This window comes from Phycodurus eques, chromosome 6 (assembly GCF_024500275.1).
Source record: "Phycodurus eques isolate BA_2022a chromosome 6, UOR_Pequ_1.1, whole genome shotgun sequence".
Classification (NCBI taxonomy): domain Eukaryota; kingdom Metazoa; phylum Chordata; class Actinopteri; order Syngnathiformes; family Syngnathidae; genus Phycodurus; species Phycodurus eques.
The window spans coordinates 20,347,614-20,371,023 of NC_084530.1; the positions used below are offsets into that span (position 1 = coordinate 20,347,614).

At 40.2% G+C, this 23,410-nt stretch overlaps 1 protein-coding gene across 1 annotated transcript in view; it reads left to right on the forward strand.

Annotated features, from left to right (window-relative positions):
• The first annotated feature begins 701 nt into the window (after positions 1–701).
• The window catches only part of tmem131l (transmembrane 131 like), a 42,370-nt gene continuing 19,661 nt past the window's right edge, over positions 702–23,410 (forward strand). The window contains 14 exon segments of the mRNA XM_061679988.1: positions 702–917; positions 1,350–1,423; positions 5,623–5,666; positions 15,107–15,178; positions 15,839–15,962; positions 16,036–16,152; positions 17,148–17,252; positions 17,870–17,947; positions 18,056–18,209; positions 18,684–18,742; positions 18,815–18,920; positions 18,994–19,096; positions 21,525–21,669; positions 22,259–22,429. Of these exon segments, the coding sequence (XP_061535972.1) occupies positions 794–917; positions 1,350–1,423; positions 5,623–5,666; positions 15,107–15,178; positions 15,839–15,962; positions 16,036–16,152; positions 17,148–17,252; positions 17,870–17,947; positions 18,056–18,209; positions 18,684–18,742; positions 18,815–18,920; positions 18,994–19,096; positions 21,525–21,669; positions 22,259–22,429 (1,476 nt within the window). The 5' untranslated portion in view covers positions 702–793.

Genomic DNA, 23,410 nt, shown 5'->3' on the forward strand with positions numbered 1-23,410 from the left:
TTGGTGGAACTCATGCTTTTGTCATGCACAGCCACAACTTGTATGTATTTTTATGTAAACTTTTACAAGGCAGGGGGGCAATTGCACACACTTTTGGAAAAATTGCCACTTTAGTTTGCATTGTGGGATGTGTCAGTTGAGGTAGTCACACTTCCAGTTGGATGTGAAAATGTATATACATTTAAAATGATTTCTAAATCTTAAGTTGTTTTCTAAAAGGCACATACAGTATATAGAACTACTGTGATCCATAAATTGCACGTGTAAATGAAAACAGATTTATAATATTGAAATTTCACTCTTTTTCTTTAAAGACGCTTCAAACTGATTTGAAATAATTATTTGCAGCAAAGCAATGGGAAAAAAATTTGAATGCTCGTTATTCATAGTTTATTAGGCTGGTCCGGCCCTCTTGAAATAAAATGTGGGTGAATGTGGCCCCTAAACTAAAATGAGTTGGACACTCCTGCTGTATCGTGCATCTCAGGTTTATCCTGCGCTGCTTTTGCTTTAGAAAGCACTACTTTGCTCTGCAAGCATGCCGATATTCGTAATGATAACAATAATGTCCATTATCGTGCAGTTTCTTGCGTTCCCTTCGGCCCGAAATGTCAACAATTTTGCCGTATGCGCATGCGCGTGAGGAGACGGCGGAAGGAGGGAGCGAGGGAGGGACCGAGCGCTCGCGGGAGGGAGGTGGCTGCTGCTGTTGCTGCTGTGGCCGGAGAGACACCAACGAAGCACCTACCGAGCGAGCGAGTGAGTGCGGCGGCGGTGTGGTGAAACACAAGGCATGGCGGGGCCGCAGGACTTCCAGCAGGGCAGCTACTGTCACCGGAAGACGTGCCTCAACGTTCTATTGGGAATATTGCACTTAATTTTACCCTGCGTGCAGCACGGAGGAGCTCAAAGACAAGGTTCGTCTTAAAAAGAAAAAAAAAAATTATAATTCTTCCCCCCCCCCCCTCCCCGTAACGTCACGGTTAGCCAAACCTTCATTTGACAGCACTGTCGAATAGGGCTTTAAAAGCCCCTTTGACTTATTTACACCCACAGACTCATTAATATGTTATTCAAAACACTCGGTCGGGTGTAGTTTGTAACACAAACCTAGCACAAAGGTTTGTTTGTGTGAGCAAGTTGGGTTAGCCGCCGTGCTAACGTTTCCTGCTAACTAGCGAGCCTTTGTCAAAGCGATGCCAAGTCATGTCACACTTCTCGTTTGTTTATTTGCTCAGTATTTCCTATGAGACAATTTCAGTAGCGCCGATTCATCTATAGAACACTGCTAAATAAACGTCTCAACTCACATCTCGTTTTATGTGTTGTTTTTCTCGCCCATTCAAAAGCTCTGAGTCAAATGTCCACCAGCGTGGTTGAGGTCTGGCAGCCGGAGGATGCAGACACGCTCGTCCCGCTGCAGGTAAATATGACTGCTATGTATGCACGTGGGGAAATATTGTTTTTCATAAGTATTATGTCCACCCCCCCCCCCCAAAAAAGAGCTCCAATCGGGAGCACGTGTATGCCATCCATTGTTTGGATTCACGTTGCACATGTGCACGTTCCCCCCTACTCTTTTGTCCGCGTACTCCATTGACGATAATTGAAATTGTACATTCACATGCACTTTATGCATTTCTAAGTTACGCATTTGAGGGATTTATGTCATGCAAATTGAACGAAAGGCCCCCCTCCACCATGCGGCTTCCCCCCTCTAATCTAATCTCCATTATGGAGGTGCAACTGCACATGGAGGCAGCTCCCCAACAATGCTCCTTTTACACTCGCCTTCCACAATATTAAGAACACATGCATACTCCAATTTTGATTGATTGACACTGGTCATGTAATAATGTTTATTTTTGTGGTTACTGCATCGTCCTGAGCCGTTCCTAATATTTTGTCCCAAAAAAAGGCACCAGAATTCTATTTTAATGTAGTTGTTGGAAAACAATATAACACATGTAATAGTTGTAACATTCATAAATATAACGCATTAAATAATTGCATGTATTAATATTTTGTAATTATATAGTTGTATGAACAATGCCAATGACTGTGCATTGACATTTATTTTTATCCATTGTTATTTATTGCTAATGTTTGATTTGTTATTAATATTGTCATTATTTTGTATTTTTTTTGTGGCGCGGTCCTTTATGTTGTGTATATATTTGCCTACACACATCTATGTTTGTTAAACTGCTTGGTTAAATATCAAAATTGATTTGAAATTATTTGTTTTTTTGTATTATTGATTTAAGTGATTGCTAGTTTAATGTATAATTTAGAAAATATTTTTTGGTAAATGTTTATCTTTAAATAATGTTTTTAAAAATTGCTAGGTTAAATATTTACATTTAATCGAAATTATTATTTGTATTTAATTGTAATTTTAGTTTCAAATGAATGATTAATATATATTTTTTTCTCAGTTTGAAGTGGACTTAACAACCACAATAATAAACATATTGTAAAATGATAACAGTCAAAAATGAGCATTATCAACTTTTTAATTTCATTACATCTCATTAGCTTGTGTACCTAATATTGTGGCCTCATCCTGCAGCAATGAAATGTATCAGCAAGCGAGCGATTATGTAATCGCAGGTTAACCAATAACTCCCGGCGAGGTCGCCAGCTGACTGTTATGTTACCTGAGGGGGCGTGGAGCACGGGGCGGGATATGGGGTTGGGGTGGGGGTTTGTCCTGGGCTCATCACCACCACCACCACCACCTACGGGCCTTTTGTGAATAGACCTGCATTGATACCACCACTGCAGATAAACATGTATATTTACACTCCATCCACGTGTGTGGATGGAGTGTAAATATACATGTTTATTGTACTGAGTATTCTGAAAAGACTACTCAGTACAATATGGTGACAGGAGTAATAAGACCTTTGTTATATGCTAGGCTACATGGTAAGTTTTTCCAGATGGCATTTTAACTACTTTTGCCATGTTTATGACACTTAAAACTCCTAATAGGCTAAATGTATGAACTCTTAATGCAAGACTTATCCTCCCTCTTCACATCCTTATATGCTATGCTACGTCACTGCATTTTTCAGACAGTGGGTTAACTCCTTTTTAAACTTTTGATAATAACAAGAAATTACTTTCTTAGGACAGTTAAGAATGTTAAAAAGCGAGTTAAATGAAGTCTTAATGAGTCATCCTCTTGCCCCACTTCCTTATATGCTGCACTATGTCGGTACTTTTTTTTCTAAATGGTGGAATAAGTGCTTTTTACACTTGTACAATGGTTAAGAGAGTGCCCAAAAAGCTGGCGACAGGAAGTCTGAACGCGTTAGTTATGCTCCTTTTCTGCTTCCTTATACAGTATGCTAGACGACTGTGCTACATGTTGTCGGAGTAACTTTTTACATTTGCTTGACGGTTACCACAGATAAAATTTTACTGAAAACATTCATTCATTTTCTGCACCGCTTATCCTCAGTATGGTCGCGGGCGTGCTGGAGCCTATCCCAGCTATCTTTGGGCGAGAGGCGGGGTACACCCTGAACTGGTCGCCAGCCAATCGCAGGGCACATATAAACAAACAACCAATCACACTCACATTCACACCTACGGGCAATTTAGAGTCTTCAATCAACCTACCATGTGAGTTTTTGGGATGTTGGAGGAAACTGGAGTGCCCGGAGAAAACCCACGCAGGCACGGGCAGAATATGCAAACTCCTAACTAAAAAAAATTATGATGTGGCAAAACAGATTTTTTTATTTATTTATTTTTTTTAAATTAAGATGCACTCTAATACATTTTCTTACCCGCAAAAGTTCCATTGTGTTTTGGGTTTTAACAAGCTTTTGGATGCTGGGGAGCATATTTGGCTTCACAATGCCTTGATAGTCTTGGGATTTCGTTGAACCCTACCCAGTTTCAAGACACCATGTGCCTGCCGTACGTAGCAAAGCAGCACCAAACATAGCCAAGACTAAGCCTTCTGACACTGGGTGGCACATTTCTGTTCCAGAATGCCTTGATAGTCTAGTTCCTGCATTGTAAAGGCACCCTGAATGCATCTGTGATGTATGCCTTCCCTGAGCGTGCTTTAAGCTGTTTATTGACACTCCCGTTGGAGTTTAGTGTATAGCTACAACTAAACACACAATGTAAAAGAATACATATATTTATATATACAACACATGCTTGGTTTTAGCTTTGTTCTTGAAAATCGCCAACTTATGGTTAACACCCCATTGATGGCTAACAAAAATTAACATTAGAAGTCACGACTCACAGGAGTGATATATCTTCAAATCAAGAATATTCACACATACTGTACGAAAGCATACAGACAGGTACCGTAATTTCTCATGTATAATGCGCATTTCCCCCCCAAAAAATTGTCAAAAGTCAATAGTGCGCATTGTACATGGGGATAGGGAAGAAAAAACTTTCACATTTTATAAATGTATGCCACCATCTAGTGGTTATGAAAAAGCTGTACACTTTCATTACAAAATGCCACCGCCACCTAGTGGTTATAACACTTTCATCTCAATATGACAGGGGTACGTATGACTGCATATATGTACAGTTCTTCTACAGTACCCTGGCAGAATTTGTGAAATTCTTTTATTTATTTATTTATTTATTTTTAATATGATTGATGACTGAACAACAATCATCATTAATTTCTTTATGGTTATGTTTTGTTTAATGATAATGCTTTTCTGAAATGCGTAACTGTTTAATTTGAATCCTATTAAAATAAAATTAAATATGTTTCGCCTGGACCTTCATGTATTCTATAAAGTATTTTAGCCATCTTACAAATTCTGCCTGGGTAATTAAACATTTGAGCACAACTGTGTGTGTTCTAATTTACAAAATAAAAGTAGGGCTGTGACTTTCAAAATAAGAGCCAAGTCAATAAAAAATAAAGTATTACGTGTTCAAATAATAATTCTTTGAAAAAAACTAACAAATTACAGATAATACTTTGTTTTGATCATATGGGTAGAAGCAAAATCATGCATTGTAAAAATGCATTATACATGGGTAGAAGGGTTTACCAGAATTTTGAGGTCAATTTTGGGGGTGCGTATTATAGATGGGTGTGCATTATACATGAGAAATTACGGTAATATGACAGTACTCACAGAAATGAATGAAGTTATGATGATGTCAATGAAGTTCAATTGTGACTTTTTTTCTTCTACTTTTTGTCATAATGTGCGTATCTCTATTTTAATATGTATTTTTTTTGCTTGTTACTAATTTATTTTCTGGTTCTTTTAAATTATATTTAGTTGTTTTAATAGTTTAGTAAATAGTAAGTTTTGAAATCAGTAACTAATCGTGTTTATTGATTGTGATTTCAATATCAGTAAAATTAATCATGATTATTATTTTTTCCATAATCGCCCAGATATAGTAGCCAGCTCGTTTCCTTCAAGAATGCCTCAATCGTCTTGAGATTTCATAGCACCCTCCACAGATTCAAGACACCCTGTGCTGGATGTAACAAAGCAGCCCCAAAGCGTTACCGACACAAAGCCTTCTGACACTGGGAAAAGGCTAAACTCGAGCTCAGATCACACTGATTGGTTGCAGTGTATGTTAACATTTCTTCCTCGTTCACAGGTGGAAAAGGGGCCAAGAAAAGACGGTCTTCCACTTGAAGAAAGGTAGGTTTCTTTTCACATTCTGTGGGGTTAGCATAAACCACTGCGTTATTGCATGTTTGTGATTGTTACACAGGCAGGCACTTAGTCTGTTCAAACATTTGGTGAGAAAACGTGGCAGCTAGCAGACGTTAAATGTACCCGATCTAATCGTCTCCATCTGTTTTTTATTTTGTTCTTGAGATTAAAAAAATAATCCTGTCACTTAACAGCGTCGACATTAAATGGGAGCACCCTACCTGTTCACCACTAAGGAATGCAAAAACAGGTTCTTGATTCTTATTTGGCCTGTGGTAAAACTTCGCTGAAGGATGTTTTGAATGTGAAAATAAGACGGCATATTTCCAAATGAACCAAAGAACTAACTGCCCTGTTTCCAAATAAGCAAGGTCTTGATTCTAATTTGACCCAATGTAATACTCTGCGAGGTGATTTTTTGAATATGCCCCACCAAAAAACGACATGTAAATGTTGCCAAATAAACCAATAATCAAGTTCTTGATTAAAATTTGACCCGCGGTAAGACTCTCCTGAGTGATCCCTTGAATATGCCGAAGAAACCCCGACATGTTACCATGTAAACAAATAACCAAGTTCTTGATTCACATTTGACCCTTGGTAACTGAGTGATATTTTGAATACACAAAAAAGACATTGCATCTTGCCAAATAAACCAATAAACAAAGTCTTTACTCAGGTTTGACTCATAGTAAGACCCTGAGTGATATTTTTAATAAGAAAAAAACATGTTGCTCAATAAACAAGTCTTGATTCTTATTTGACTCAGAGGTAAGACTCGAAACAGGTTTTTAATAGGAAAAAAGGCTGATTTGTATACAAATAACCAAGTTCTTGATTCATGTTTGACCCATTGTAAGAGTCTGTTTTGACTAGGCAAAAAGGCTGACATGCTTCCAAATTAGCGGCACGGTCAACGACTGGTTCTCACATCTGCCTCACAGTTCTGAGGACGCAGGGTTCAAATGAAGCCTTGCCTGTGTGGAGTTTGCATGCGTGGGTTTTTTCCGGGTACTCCGGTTTCCTCCGACATCCCAAAAACATGCATGGTAGGTTCATTGAAGACACAAAATTGTCCGTAGGTGTGAATGTGACTGCGAATGGTTGTTTGTTTATATGTGCCCCGTGACCAGTTCAGGGTGTACTCCGCCTCTCGCCCAAAGATAGCTGGGATAGGCTCCAGCACACCCGCAACCCTAGTGAGGATAAGCAGTACGGAAAATGCATGGATGTTTCCAAATTAACAAGTTCTTGATTCAAGTTTGACCCATGGTAAGACCCTGATTGATGTTTTGAATAGGCAGGCTGACCTGACAAATACACATGTTCTTGATTCTAATTTGACACATTGGTATATTTTAAGTCTTTTTGCATATTCCAAATATTTCTCAACCATGATCTGGTGCGCTTTCAGTGTAATTCTGTTTGTAATGGGCCTTCCCCTGTATTCAGGCTCTGTTGTTTATACTGGTGGGTGAAGCAGACGGGGGGCTTCTGGAGGGAGTTTGGGGGCCGTGGGTAAGAGAGAGGCACAGAACAGAATTCCTGACCAATTTTAGAACTCCTTAAAAGAAAATGGAGGGGAGGTCCATCGTTCCCAGCTGCTCCCCCTGCAAAAGAAAATGCTTTTTTTTTCAGTGGAAATATCAACAGTTCATGATGGTATTTAGCATCACAATGTATCCCTCGGGGCATCTTCTGGATTTTCTCATGCACTTCAAATAGGGGTGTACAGTATGTACCTTGGTTTTAAGGTCACGGTTCAAAATTATTTGATTATATGTTATTGTTTGCAAATGTCTTTCTTTTATATGCTAACCCAGGCTCCAAACCCTCATTTAAACCCTAACCTGAGATTGAAGCCCTACTTTGAAACATGAACAGTAGCTTGAAACTCTAATTTTAAACACTAACCCATAACGCAACCCAGTGTCCATTTCATTTAAAAAAACACCTTGGTTTTCTCATACGAGTGTCGAGAAAAGGCCCCTCTGACAACTACTTCTGTTTGACCCAGTCCATATTTAGCTAAGACCGCCCCCTTTCCTCTGATTGGTTGCTTCCAAGTCGAAGACCCACTTTTGAGAGCACACGTGTTTGTCATTTTGACAGTGCTGGCTCGGGAGCTGAAGAGGAAGGCGGAGCTCTTCGGTACTGATGTAAATAAGCTTGTGAAATTCAAATTGTCCGATTTCAATTCTCGAGGCAGAAAAACATATGAAACACAGGAATGCCTGGACGATTTTAATTCATATTTCACGTTTAATGAGGCAGCATAGAGACAATATTACATCCAAAATAATAGAAAAAGTTAATTTGGCAAAATATGGGACCTTTAAAACGATATCATCCATCCATCCATTTTCTGAGCCGCTTATCCTCACTAGGGTCGCGGGCATGCTGGAGCCTATCCCAGCTGTCATCGGGCAGGAGGCGGGGTACACCCTGAACTGGTTGCCAGCCAATCGCAGGGCACATACAAACAGACAACCATTCGCACTCACATGCACACCTACGGGCAATTTAGAGTCTCCAATTGATGCATGTTTTTGGGATGTGGGAGGAAACCGGAGTGCCCGGAGAAAACCCACACAGGCACGGGGAGAACATGCAAACTCCACACAGGCGGGGACGGGGATTGAACCCGGGTCCTCAGAACTGTGAGGCTGACGCTCTAACCAGTCGCCCACCGTGCCGCCTTAAAACGATATATGTTCCCAAAAACTATCATGATAAACAATATCGTTTTTTTAATGCCTCTGAAATCATGAAAAATAAGGCCCGCCTTTATTAATATTTTTTCATTTAAATCAATATTGTTGTTATTATTATTACTATAATTTCCTTTCTTGTCTCTCTGTTAAAACAGTTTTTTTTTTGCTCCGTGATATGGATCCCCCTGGGTCTGAAATAAAGAATAAAGAGCTGCAAGACTGTGTGGTTGGTCCGCTGAAGACAAGCCCTACACCCACCAATCAAATATACATTGATGTTCACTGTAGTGAACTACTGGTTGAATAATGTGCGCCACTGAAGCTAATGAACAGTTAACTTTCCCGTGTGTGTTAACTGGATACCAACACACACAACAACTGGGAGCGAAGCACTGATGTTTTAAATGACATCGCCGTGGTGGACTGAGCTCTTTAGGTCCTTAACTCGTTAGCTCACAGGCTAGCTCGTTAGATTGCAGGCTAGCGAGCACAATAAACAGTTAACTTTCCCTCAAGTGTCTCTGTTGTGTGACTCTACGTGCTGCACAAGGAGTAAGGCTGTGGAAGAGTGTACCAGTCCGCCGGCGTCCCACTAGCGACTAATGACTCAGGCGTCCAACTCTGTCTGTTCACTGTGTGATCCATACGCCGGCTCACCGCAACAATGACAATTAATTGAGTCCGGAAAAAACTATCTTGGCCATTTTATTTATCAAACGATAAGTCGCTGGAGTAATTATTGTGAGAAGCCTACTAACCCACAACCCTTGGTCAGCATGAGCTTGACAGGCCTGCACAGAGTCCTGACCTCAACCCGATAGAACACCTATGGGATGAATTCGAGCGGCGACTGAGAGCCAGGTCTTCTCAGCCAACATATAGTCCTGTGAAAAAGTATTGGCCCCCTTCTCAAATTCTTATATTTTTGCACAGATTCCCTACTTTGTTTCAAAATCACTATTTAAAAGTAGCATTTTAAATTCAGATGGGTTATATTTGTCTGATATTTACCATTTGTTTGATGATGTTAAACAATGTGGGTTAGGGTTAGGGAACCCTTAAATTCATATGCGAGTCAAGGCAGGTGTACGAAAACTTATGGCAATATAGTGTATGATTAAAACAGGTGTCGGAGCATCAAACTTGCACCGCAAAGGTTAATCCCACTCTTAACCAGCTATGAAGTGATTCTCGTTTTTATCCAAACCAGCTGAACGGTGCGAGAAGGTGTCTATTTTTAGGAGGAGGTGACAAGCAGCTCATTGACCTCTATGCTTCGCAGACTGCGAGGCCTCTGGTGCCCACGTCATCAGCCACTTGGCTGGGCTGTCACCACCTAGCCTCCTGAAGACTGCTTTCACTGAGCGCCTTCATCACTTGTTACTTCACCTAAAACAGGGGTGGGCAAAGTGTGTCCCGTGCCGTTCTTTAATCCGGCCCACCGGGCATTTTCATTATCAAGGGTCCTGTAATATTTGTCACATTAATTTAGCCCCCCCAAGTGAGGAATTCAAATGTATTTTGGATTTACTATTTTCAATTATTTATTATTGTTGTAAATTTCCTCCCACATCCAAAAAAACATGCCTGATAGGTTGATTGAAGACTGTAAATTGCAAGTAGGTGTGAATGTGAGTGCGAATGGTTGTTTGTTTCTATATACCCTGCGATTGGCTGGCGACCGGTTCAGGGTTTACCCCGCCTCCTGCCTGAAGATAGCTGGGATAGGCTCTAGCAGCCCGTGACCCTAGTGAGGATAAGCGGTAAAGAAAATGGATGGATATAATAAATATAAAATTACTAGTAAAATAGACTAAAAATAAAATGAGTAAGAAGCATTTCAAGGTCCTGGAGTGGCTTGGCCAGTCTCCAGATGTGGTTTGTAAAGGGGTTCTAGCGTTATCAAGAAAACCTTTTAAATCTTTGTCCTCTGACGTTTAATTTACCATTTTTTTAATACAAAAATATTCATAAACACCTATATTCATAAATTATGAGAGCATTAATTATAAATAATTATATATATAAAAAATTAGGGAATTATTCAGCATTAAAATAAACTTTTATTCAGGTATCACATTTAATAATTGGTTTATTGATTTATTGTAAATATATTACAAAATGACACATTCACCAATTTAGTATTTATTGTATTTAATAATTGGTTATTTATAAATGAAAATGAATAAGCCAATTTAAAATGGGATTTTTAAAAAAAACTTTATACTAACTTTTTTTTTTTTTTTTTTTTTTTTTTTAAACATCATCTACATCTACAAATGATCTGGCTCATCTGTCAATTTTAGAAACCAAATGTGGCCCTTGAGCACAAACTTTGCCCACCCTTGACCTAAGCTCTTGCCTGAATACTATCCTCTCCCAGGGAGACCCCCCTGTTCCTAGCTTGAGGTCACTGCAAACATTGACTTTATGTGACTGAGATCCAAGGGATGGGAGGGGAACTGGGGGATCAAATAGCGCCAAACATAACGTGTTATTTTTGTACCGCGGCAGTGGACGCGACCCTTCCCACTCTCGGCTCACACGTCGAGAGTTAACACTCACGCTGTGTTGCTAACCAAAACAGCGGCACATATGGGTGGCATCTTCAGTAGAGTTGTCGTAGTGCCTTTGTAGTACCCCTCCCTCCCCAAGCATGCAGGCTACACATGGCCCTCGCAGGCGCATGTTTGGACCAGTGAGTCATTGCACAGGGATGAGGCAGCACAGGCACAGTGGCGTAGAGTCCTTTAGACTGTAGGAAAAAAAAAACTATAGCCGGACGGTTATTTAAACCTTAATATGGGCTTGGAACCCTAATTCCAAACCCTAACCATAGGTCGCATCACTAATTTGAAATCCCTGTCTTGAAAGCCGACTTTTAAACCGTAGCCCTGTTTTTTTACCCTAACACAGACTTCAAACCCTAATGCAGTCATAAAACCCACATTTGAGACCCACTTTATAACCCTATGCAAGGCTTCAAACTTGAATTTTAAACTCAAATTTTAAACCCAAACCTTTGTTTGAAACATGGACCAATCCCATGCTTGAAACCCTCATTTGAAACCCCAACCCTGGTTTGAAACCCCACTTTAAATCCCTACCAATGGCTTGAAACCGTAATTTGAAACCTACCCTTGACTTTAAATCCTACTTTGAAACTCAAATCAGGCTAGAAGCCCTAATTGGAAACCCTGTCTTGAAACCTCAACTCAAAGCTCCAACTTGAAACCCTAACCCAACCTTCAATCTTAACTTCAAACTAGAACCCTATGATGAAATGCTACTTTGAAACCTTAATCCAATCTTGAAACCTAAACTTTTGTTTGAACCATTGACCTAAGCTTGAAACCCTAACCTCATCTTGAAACCTTAATGTGAAACACAACTTTGAAACTCTGACCTTTGTTTGAAAACCTGTCCAAGGCTTGAAACCCTAATTTGAAACACTAATAGGAGCTTGAAACCAAGACCAATGCTTAAAATCCTATTTGAAACCCCAATCTTGTCTTAAAACTCATTAACTAATTCAAAACCCTAAATTTGTATTAAACACTAACGTGAAACCCCTAAGCCTTGTCTAAATCCCTAATTTGACACCTTAACTGTTGTGCGTTACTGTAGCATCGTAGCGGTGGCTGCAAGATGGATTGTCTCTGTGCAAGATCGCTATGATTTTTCTTTTTTTTCTTATATCAGAAGGGAGCAAAAAGTCTCCCTTTTCCGTCTTAACTTTAGCCTGTTCCCTTGTTGACATCGTTTCACGCCGCAGCATTGTAATAGTAGCAGTCCTTACTGCTTGTGTTGGATTACTGTCAGTTACAAGGAACTGTTTTTACTTTCATTTTCCACCCAGACAGTGGTTCTTGGGCTAGCCATTTAAAATGGGGGATATACAAGTGGATAGCTGACGACATGGGCAGCCACTCCCCCCGCCCCACTCACCCCTGTGTGCATTTCTAACCATGTTTGGACTGCTGTTTTAGGGAAGTGCCAGTGAAGTAACTGTGGAGCGGCACTGACTGTATGCAATGCATTATTAGTCGCTATTCGTGAGATCAGCAAATTCCAGCTGACTGACTGTATTTCGCAATGGCCCTTGGCACTGTGTACTCAGCTTCATTGTCAAATTTACCCGAAAGCTCGTGGTAATGCCGTAAACCCCCTGGGAGCAGTGTTGGAATTCAAAGAAACTAATTTTCAGAAGTATTAGATACCAATGGAGAAAAATAAATGATAATGTGAGGCCGATAATATAAGTTGAACGCAGGAGTCTTTCAACTTCTTTGCAAAAGGCTGTTTTTAAAAATTTTGGCAAGCTTTAGTGGGCCACATAAAATGACACAGAAGGCCATATCTGGCCCACGGGCTTTCAGATTGACACGAGTGCTGTAACAAGTTACTGTACTGTCGAGGTTATCTTTTGTGCTGTCCCAAGTCCCAGTGGAGGAATATTGGCCACCTGTTGGCCGTAAAACACGTTTATGATATGGTCTGTTTCCTGTGATTGTTTTTTCCGTGCTATAAACAGCAGAGTGCATGAGCGGCGTACGTCGCTGGAGGAAACGCCCCGGTTGGCGGTCTCGAATTACAAGATGTTAGCATGCCTCAGCTACTGTCTTCATTTCACCTTTCATTTGACTAACAGCTGCACATCGATTTGGTTTAAAGCAGCAGTTAAAAGTGTTTGTGAAGCGTTATTACATTTTTACCCACTGTGCTAAATGCAAATCTTCAATAAAAGTGTGCTTGTGCGGTGGAAAGGCATGGTTAGGCTAAAAAGACTAGCATGAATGCTAAAGGTGAAATTATAGAAAATTGTTTGAAAGGGGTCAGATACAACTCTTGGGCCAGACTATTGGCAATAAAGACCAATAACTGGTCTTGGCCAAGCTACCTAAACATGTCTGTCATAATGCGGTAAAATAATTTCCTTGTACTGGATCAAAAAAATAAATTTCCCATTGAAAATCATGATAATGCTTGTTAAAAATAATCAAGAGGAAACTTTTGGCCCATATTGTATGCAATAAACATCGATGGGCTAATAGTGACGAGGTCTAAGGCTAAACAGCCATGCTATTGAATCCTAAAATAAGCTGTTTTAATTTTCAAGGTGTTACTTTTATGTGATATTTCAATGAATTGCATTAAAGGGAGTAAAGGGCGCAACTGATAAAAAAAAAAAAAAAAAAAAATTACTGATAAGAACGAGGTCTGGTGTGAGGCTAAAAAGCCAAGCTAATGAATTCAAAGATAAAGTTATGATAAATACAAAATCTTGGTCCAGACTGCATGCAATTAACATGGATTGAAGTGGCAAAGGCATGGGCTGGTCTTTGCTAAAAAGCCACACTAATGAATGCTAAACTAAGCCAAGCTACATGTATTTTTCTGCATCACAACACATCTTAAAATAAATATATATTACATTAAAAGGAATAAAATGTAATAAAAATGAATTAACTAACTCAGATAAATTGTGGTCTTAGGTTGAAACGCCATGCCAATGAATGGGCTTGACTAAACTGTGCTAAGCCAAGCTGACATAACTTGACTGTCTTGATGTGAACATTGTCTGAGCAAATTACAGTTTCTTTGAACAGTAGTAACCTTAGAGCCAATGCTAGTGCGCTAACACAGAAGCACCAATGCTAGTGTGCTAACACGCAAGTGTTCATGCTAGGGTGCTAACACTTTAGCATTGGTGCTAAGAACACTAAAATTGGTGCTAGCACAAAAAAAATAATCCATCGAAGCAATAAAGCTAAAACGTTCATCGTCATTAAAAGCCAGTTTAGTTTTGAAGTTGTCAAGCAATGTTTAGCCCTTTTTACTTGTTTTATTTTAGTCCGCTTCTTCTACGTCGTTCACATCCCATCCTAACTTTTTTTTCAGAGGGACTGTTCAGCAGCTGCGTCCATCAACAAAATTTGACCCAGTTTTACACACATGTACAGTTGCTAATACACACACACACACACACACACACACACACACACACACACACACACACAAACTGGTGCCAATCAGCTGCTGTTTCCCACATCTCATTAGCACTGGATATCGCACACCCTCTCACAAATAAGATCTATGCATAGTGTGACTGCGCTGACGTTTCTCAGGATTACGTGTCATTTATTTTTGGCCTTCCCATGAAACTGTCCAACGTCACCATGTTTTTAATGAGGTGCAAGGAAGTCCTCTTTGGCTTTTTGGTTTTGTTTTTTTCCCCCCACACTGACATGCAGTACGGGCTTCTAACATACTGATAGTCAGTATGTGGACATCCATTTTCTGTACTGCTTATACTCACAAGGGTCGCGGGCGTGCTGGAGCCTATCCCAGCTATCTCCGGGCGAGAGGCGGGGTACACCCTGAAGTGGTTGCCAGCCAATCGCAGGGCACACATAAACAAACAACCATTCACACTCACATTCACACCTAGGGGCAATTTAGAGACTTCAATTAACCTACCATGCATGTTTTTGGGATGTGGGAGGAAACCGGAGTACCCAGAGAAAACCCACGTAGGCACGGGGAGAACATGCAAATTCCACACAGGCAGGGCTGGGGATTGAACCCCGGTCCTCAGAACTGTGAGGCAGACGCTCTAACAAGTCGTCCACCGTGCTGCTTGTTTTATTACATAATTTTAATTATTTTTTAATGTGCTGTGCATTTAATGTTGTTCCTTCTCTCTAACAGCTCCTCTCCATTTAATGTGGAGAATGGGAGACCGTTGCATTTCCAGCCAGCGGTGTTAATGTTCGGAAATCAGTAAGTAACAGGCTTTGTGCTGTGATGTGACGTATAGATGAATTTAACACACGCAATGTGATGTGTCAATTTTGGAGCTTCTGAATGATCTAAGGGCTGACTTGGAGCCAGTCACAAGGCGTCATGTCATATCGCGAATGTGGATCATTTCAGCGTACTGCGACAATTGGTGCAGACCTCGGGTGTGCTCTCCCAAATTTTAAATGTAATGTTGTGTAGCATGGCCACATTGCCACGTCTTTGGGATGAGTTAAAGCCAACAAAACATAGCCTTTATGTGGTTTCTGGCTTCCCCAAAATTATTGGAGCGATACATTTCTTCCAATTGGGAGAAGATGCAAACTCCACAGAGGATGGTCAAACCCTGGATACGAACCCACAACCTCTAACCTGTGAGGCAGCTGTGCTAACCACTCATCCACCGGGCCACTCTCGCAGATGTTCCATGGTGTAAACCATCCAAGCTACCCAAAGCGTAAATCGTCTTAAATACAACGGTCTCCAATACTATTAGGCCTGTTACCAACAGTGCCCCCAATTAGTTAAAGTGAACATGCCATTTAGCGCCCACTATTTGGGATCTTAGTAATCAGGCCCATTGAACTTGAACTTGTGCATCTGTGGCGACCTGTTACCCAGCGTCCACTGTCTTTTTTGCAGGCCCCTGGGGCTGCCGAGAGCCGAAACCATACATGTACACAACCCCAACCAGGAAGTTCCTGTGACGCTGCTGTCCATGTTTACATCAAGCAGGCACTTTTACATACCTTCCTTCCACAGAAGAGTAAGTGTGTGGAATATCATGTTGACTCACCATTCTCTGGCCTCTTGAAAGAACATTTTATTTTCTGTTCCAGGTGATCCCACCTAGAGGGAAAACATCTTTTAAACTAATTTTCCTCCCATCTGAGGAGGGCAACGTAGAAAACACATTATTTATAAACACGTCAGCCCACGGGCTGCTTTCATATCAGGTCAGTGGATTTTTGCATGCTTTTTAAAAAATACAGTATGTGACAGCTTTAGATGGATTTATACTTAATATTATTATGCAAGACTTCAACAAACCACACGAGACTTAAGCTCAGTGAGCATCAAAAGGATCAACTCTGCAAATCTTTAGGTTTTCATTCACGATGCCACCACTGAAGGGTACCAGGAACGATAGCCATAAAACTGAAATTGTGTCTGGCTACTAAATATGAGCCATACGTCACGAAAAACCAATTACAGTCACAAATTGATTTTAACCAAGCTGTAAATACACTTATTATATGCTTTGCAAATACTTTATTTCACCGTAGTAAACTAGTTCAGTTGATCCACTCCAGCTGGTTAGGTTGCTCTATGAGTGTTTGTAAAAGTAGTTGTTTCTGTACCACGCCTAGTTTCTCTCACCTAAATGTAGATGTTAGCATTCTCAGATAATGCTCATTTGGTGGTGGAATGGAACCATATTTACCGATGAGAACACAACTGTTAGGATTCCAAGCTAACTGTCATCTGCCCGGAGAACCAGATTCAGCCACAAGAATGTTAACTGCATTCTAGATGTTGTTCATCTAATTGTGAGACAGAACACATTTATCAATAAGAATGTTGCCTTGGCCTTTCTAACTCCAAAACAAAATATGCCGTCATGTTGCCTTGGCCTTTCTAACTCCAAAACCAAATATGACGTAATATGTTAGCTTTCTAAGTTAATTTGCGTTAACCTGCAGAACTCAAGACCAAATCTACCTTAATATTTTAGCATGAGAATCTTGCTTATGTTAGCCTTTAGAACTCTAGAAACAAATCCACCTTAAAATGTTAGTATTCAAAGATAACTTGCCTCAGCCTTTAGGAACTCAAGAACCAACTCTACCTTAATATATAACAAATAGATTTGGCAATCGTTACGTCCCTCGTGATTTCTATAGTCATACAAATGTAAAAATAGTTAACCGCTGTTTGTTGTTTCTCCCAGGTCTTTGGTGTGGGTGTCCACCAGGGCTCGTTAAAGTCTGTCCAACGGAAGGACAGTCTACTGGTGTTCCCTCACATACAGAGTATCAAGTTGACCCAAACTCAGGTACGCGTTCATCTGTGTTGGAAATGGTGGGTTTTCTAAAACACACACGTAACGTTTTCTACAAAGAGGTATGAAATTATTTAAACTTTCTTGATATATTTTGTATTGATTAAGATGTTTTTATGATATATCGTATTTATTCACGTGTATTTATTAAAAATACATTATTGTAAATATTGTATTGAATTCTTTTTATCTATAAAAGTTATCTATTAAAATATAATTTTTATTTAATGAAATATGTGAACATTTTGATTGAAAATATGTTATTAAATTAATTACCTTAAATCATTAAATATTTATTAAATAAAGGCTCCAGCACGCCCGCGACCCTAGTGAGGAGAAGCAGCTCAGAAAATGGATGGATGGATGTTTTGTAGCCAATGTATTCTTAAATAAAATATAAAATGTGATTTACATATTTTATTGATTGCACTATTTATTTTTATGTTTTATTTATTTTTGGTATTGAATTGATTGTTTTTGTTTTTTTTAATTAAAATATTTAATTTTTTCAAGCAGTTGACTGCAGTCATTAAAGTAACTACAGCTTAATTTTCTTTTACAAATAAAATGTAAACTATATAAACATGAGTGTCTGTTTGTTTCTCCCTCAGGAAGATGTGTCCAACATCACCATACTGGGTCTAGTGCTCGAGTGCAGCCTCCCCAAGAGTTTTTTCATGAATTCACAGGTATGTTCTGTGTCCATATTATTGTCGCTCCTCTGGAAGAAAAGCGCTTACAGTATTCTTATGGTTGGGAAGCCTCAACAACTCTTTCCTTTTTTTCCCCCTTCTTAGGGTTCCTGCCTCCAGAGCGAGGAGCACCTCAGCCTGCAGATGGACCTGTCGGCACGTGGTGACCAGCCCGCCGACCTGGACAAGCTCAAGCCTTACGTCATTGAGCACATCCTGTTGCTGCTAGTGGCCCCTGCTGCTGGACTAGCAGCAGTAGGTGGGTGTTGCCTTGTCACACCTAGTAAAATAAATTCATAGCATTGTATTTAGTAAAATGATATACTTTTTTGAGGCGGCGAAGTGGATGACTGGTTAGCACATCTGCCTCACAGTTCTGAAGGGATATTCACTGTTTAACCAATGGCTTTGTGCCTGTGAATATTCTCATTCATCCTGGTCATTTAATCCTCAGGGCATTTAATTTATCGCAACTGGACTGTTCTGGTTGTCTTAGAAGACGTTTTGCCTCTCTTGGCTAGTCTGTCCTAACTAAGGCTTTTTGCATGAACTGATGAAGCCTGTTCGGATGAGAGGCAAAACATCTTTCCACCCAAAGACAGCTCTCTGGCTTTCTTACTCCTATAAGTCTGTGTGTTAACAGGCGGATTGAACTGGAATATTTGGTTTCATTTGTACTGAATTTGTTTTAACACGTAATTTTTTTGGTATTGTCTTTTCGTTTCTGCCACAGGGGAACCAAAAATAGGAGTTTATATGCAAAATTCCGGAAGCAAAAGGCTCCATATAAAGGTGAGTTGAATGTGTTTTTGACTTGTTATAAATAGAAATGTATGTATGACAGTGTGTTTTAAATCCACCAAGGACATGCAGGTGCTGTCCAAAGTGGAAGCCAGTCTGGAAATAAATCGAGTTGTTCTGCGATCAGAAGCGAAAAACTTTACTGAAGTGGCCACCCTCACCTGCAGAGGTAAACCTTTTTAAGCCACCGTAGTTTCCTGGTCACTGTTTATTTACCATACTGTTTTTGTGTGTGATTCCAGGTTCTATGCCAGGCCACGGAAGGAAATGTGTTAGTCATATCAGTTTAAAGGTTCTCGGCACCCAGATGACCCACAACCTGGCCGGATTACATATCACACACAGGTAATAATGACACATTTGACAAATTAAAGGAATATAGTACAGGGTGCCAGCAGACTCTCAAAATCCTTACATTGTTTTTTTAAGGCCCTAATTATCCTTAAGAAATGTCAGTTAAACCTTAAATCTGCTGTTCGGAGGTGTTAACACCGACACAATATTTTGCAATTGTGTGATTTTCTTGGATTTTTAATTATTCATGATAACCACTACCTTGCTCAATAGAAATAAACAAAACTACGAGAAATAATTTGGTTATCAAATGCTCCGTGATGCTCAGGAAATATGCACAATGGCAATGTACAATCATATAATGAATGCAATAGCTCCATTCTCCAATTATTCATGATAACCCGCTATTTGCTGAATGTCATGTGACCAAAGCTGGAAAACAAGTTAGCGGACTTCCTGTGTATACTGTGCTAAAGAGCATAACTACCAGATGATGACATAATGTTTTGAAGCCGAACTTGCTAAAATTTAGTTTTCTTTGTCTGGTGTCTTCAGACAAAAGCTAAACACATGCATATTCTTCATTTATACAAATGTGATGTGATATATAGTGGGTATGGAAAGTATTCAGACCCCCATACATTTTTCACTCTTTGTTATATTGACGCCATTTGCTAAAATAATTTAAGTTAATTCTTTTCCTCATTAATGTAAACACAGCACCCCATATTGACAGAAAAAAAACGGAATTGTTGAAATTTTTGCAGATTTATTAAAAAAGAAAAACTGAAATATCACACAGTCATAAGTATTCAGACCTTTTGCTTAGTATTTCGTAAAAGCACCCTTTTGAGCTAACACAGCCATGAGTCTTCTTGTGAAGTTTTACACACCTGGATTTGGGGATCCTCTGCCATTCCTCCTTGCAGATCCTCTCCAGTTCTGTCAGGTTGGATGGTGAACGTTGGTGGACAGCCATTTTCAGGTTTCTCCAGAGATGCTCAATTGGGTGTAAGTCAGGCCTCTGGCTGGGCCATTCAAGAACAGTCACGGAGTTGTTCTGAAGCCACTCCCTTTGATATTTTAGGTGTGTGCTTAGGCCCATTGTCTTGTTGAAGGTGAATTTTCGGCCCAGTCTGAGGTCCTGAGCACTCTGGAGGAGGTTTTCGTCCAGGATATCCCTGTACTTGGCCGCATTCATCGTCCTGTCCCTGCAGCTGAAAAACACACCCACAGCACGATGCTGCCACCACCATGCTTCACCGTTGGGACTGTATTGAACAGGTGATGAGCAGTGCCTGGTTTTCTCCATAAATACTGCTTAGAATTAAGGCCAAAAAGTTCTATCTTGGTCTCATCAGACCAGAGAATCTTATTTCTCACCATCTTGGAGTCCTCCGGGTTTTTTTTTTAGCAAACTCCATGTGGGCTTTCATGTGTCTTGCACTGAGGAGAGGCTTCCGTCGGGCGACTGGTGGAGGGCTGCATTGACGGTTGACTTTCTAGAACTTTCTCCAATCTCCCAACTGCATCTCTGGAGCTCAGCCACAGTGATCTTTGGATTATTCTTTACCTCTCTCACCAAGGCTCTTCTCCCCAGATTGCTCAATTTAGCCGGACGGCCAGCTCAAGGAAGGGTTCTGGTCGTCCCAAACGTCTTCCATTTAAGGATTATGGAGGCCACTGTGCCCTTAGGAACCCTAAGTGCAGCAGATTTTTTTTTGCAACCTTGGCCAGATCTGTGCCTTGCCACAATTCTGTCTCTGAGCTCTTCAGGCAGTTCCTTTGACCTCATGATTCTCATTTGCTCTGACATGCACTGTGAGCTGTAAGGTCTTATATAGAAAGGTGTGTGGCTTTCCTAATCAAGTCCAATCAGTAGAATCAAACACAGCTGGACTCCAATGAAGGCGTAGAACCATTTCAAGGATAATCGGAACAAATGGATACCACCCAAGTTAAATATGAGTCTCAAAGGGTCTGAATACTTATGGCTGTGTGGTATTTCAGTTTCTCTTTTTTAATAAATCTGCAAGAATTTCAACAATTTCGTTGTTTTTGTCTGTCAATATGGGGTGCTGGGTGTACATTAAAGAGGGGAAAAATGAACTTAAATAATTTTAGAAAATGGCTGCAATATAACAAAGATTGAAACATTTACCGGGGTCTGAATACTTTACGTACCCACTGTACGTAAACACAAATAAAGCCTAACCATTGGATCTTGTCGTCTTTGATGGCTCTGTGGTGACATCTTGTGTTAAAAAAAGACATTTTAGACATTTAAAGTTCCTACAGGTTCTTTGTGCCGGTCTCCTGCTATAGGGTTCCGCCATTTACCCGTGCCGGAAGGAAGCGGCTTTCACCTGTTTTGCCGAATGCAAAGGTTGCTTGCGCTTACACCAGACTGCCTCATAGGAGAATGGAAATCAACAGAAAGACTACTGCTATTATGTCTGTTCTTTATACCTGGTTGTAGGTGGAGCACGGAGGACCTGTCCAGCCTTTTCCAAGTGAAACAAAAAACTACAGAGCAGGTGGATCTGTGGCTGACCAACCCCTTCACGTTGCCACTCACTGTGACGAGCGTCAGCCTCTCACACAAAGTGCAGGGGGCGATTAAGGTACACAATTTAAAAAGGAATGTTAAACCAGTGTATCACAGGGATACATTCCCACTCACGATAGCTGAAAATCTGTGATAAGGAGAGAATATAATTTTTAACATACTTAAACTTCTTTGAACATACTTTTTTAAAAGTATGTCACTCTCAGGAAAAGTCAGGCTTGGCTGTAAATTGGACCTCCGCTATTTGCAGGTAATAGGGACCAGACCTGACCATGATTAGTGAAAATAATTGATGCCCATTATAATTACATTGAAATATTTTTTTTTCTTAACCCCAAAAATAATTGAATAAGAGGGGATATACCGGCAATAAGTGTTTTCTCTGAAAAAAAGGGAGGGGCAGGGGGTCAGTTGCCCCTCCCAAAAAAGTGAAAATTTAAAAAAAAAAAAATAAAAAAAAAAAACCTGCGAATAGGTGAATCCGTGGGGGCCAAACCGAGAATATTTGTGGGGTGACTGTATAATGTAAAATCTCATTAAAAATGTGCTTAAAAAATTAATGGTGATATCGTGACAACATAGTCACACTGTAATGTGACTTTGCATAGTTTACCGTGCTATCTCTGGCCCTCTCTGGCTACCAGGTGGTGAACTTCCACAGCCCGCTGACGGTGCCACAAGGCTGTTGGCCCGTGTTGTCCCTGCAGCTCTTCAACAGGGCGCTGCCGGCCAGCCACTCCTTCACGCTTGACCTAAACACCAAACTGGGCACAACCGTGCGCGTCCCTCTCTACTTTCACGCTGATCCTTCCAAGGTACGAAAAAACTATTTTTGCAGAGTGGTGTCACTGTAGGGAAATGTACATTGTCAGGCTTGGTGATTCATCAGTTTTTATAGATTAGTCCAAATTTATGTTTTTATACATTTTTTAACTCTCATGCCCTTCATAATATATATATATATATAAGTAGAATTTGACGATTTGGTCTGCAATGGGAAAATGGTTGAATATGTGGAAAGCACTAAAAATGTCAAATATCACTACTTTCCAAATGAAATGCTGACATTTACGACTGCAACGAATAATCGAATACCTCCAATAATTCGATAACAACCAAGGTTGAAGCAAAATCTAAGCGTTGAAGCTTTGCAGGGATGATTTTTCCGTACAGACTATTGTTATTGCAGTCGTACTCACCGCTCTGTGTAGAAATAAGTTGGCGCCTTGGCAGGGAACCAGGAGGAAAGAGTCTGTAACAAACAGAGAATGTCTAATGTTTGTGATCATTTCACACTCAACAAGGTTGATAAAGTTCAATCTGTACCACAAAAGCGCATCTACGAACGCCAACATGAGATAATGTATTTATGTTAGCTAATTTTGATATAGCCTACCAACGCAAGTTAGAATGTGTAATAAGTGGTCAGGGATTGACATAGCTGCCAGCGCATTTTTATTTGCTTTTTTGAAAAACTTTAAGAAAACAAAACAGGGAATAAGCACATTTATACACAAGCTGCCGATGGCCACAACTCGCGCTAGGTCACTCAACACGCAGACAGTTAAGAGCCAGGCAACTCTACACTCTCATTCGCTCACGCCCACGTCACTCACCAAGGCAGGGGCCGCCTTTTTAAAGCCATACACACTCAAAGTCAATGATACTACAGTAGAATGTGAGGATGGTGACCCCAAGTAGACAAAAATAATACCTTCACTTCACATGCACTTTATTATGTTTAATAATGCAAAATAAATTTGTATGCGATTAATCGATGGCATAGTCTGTGGAAT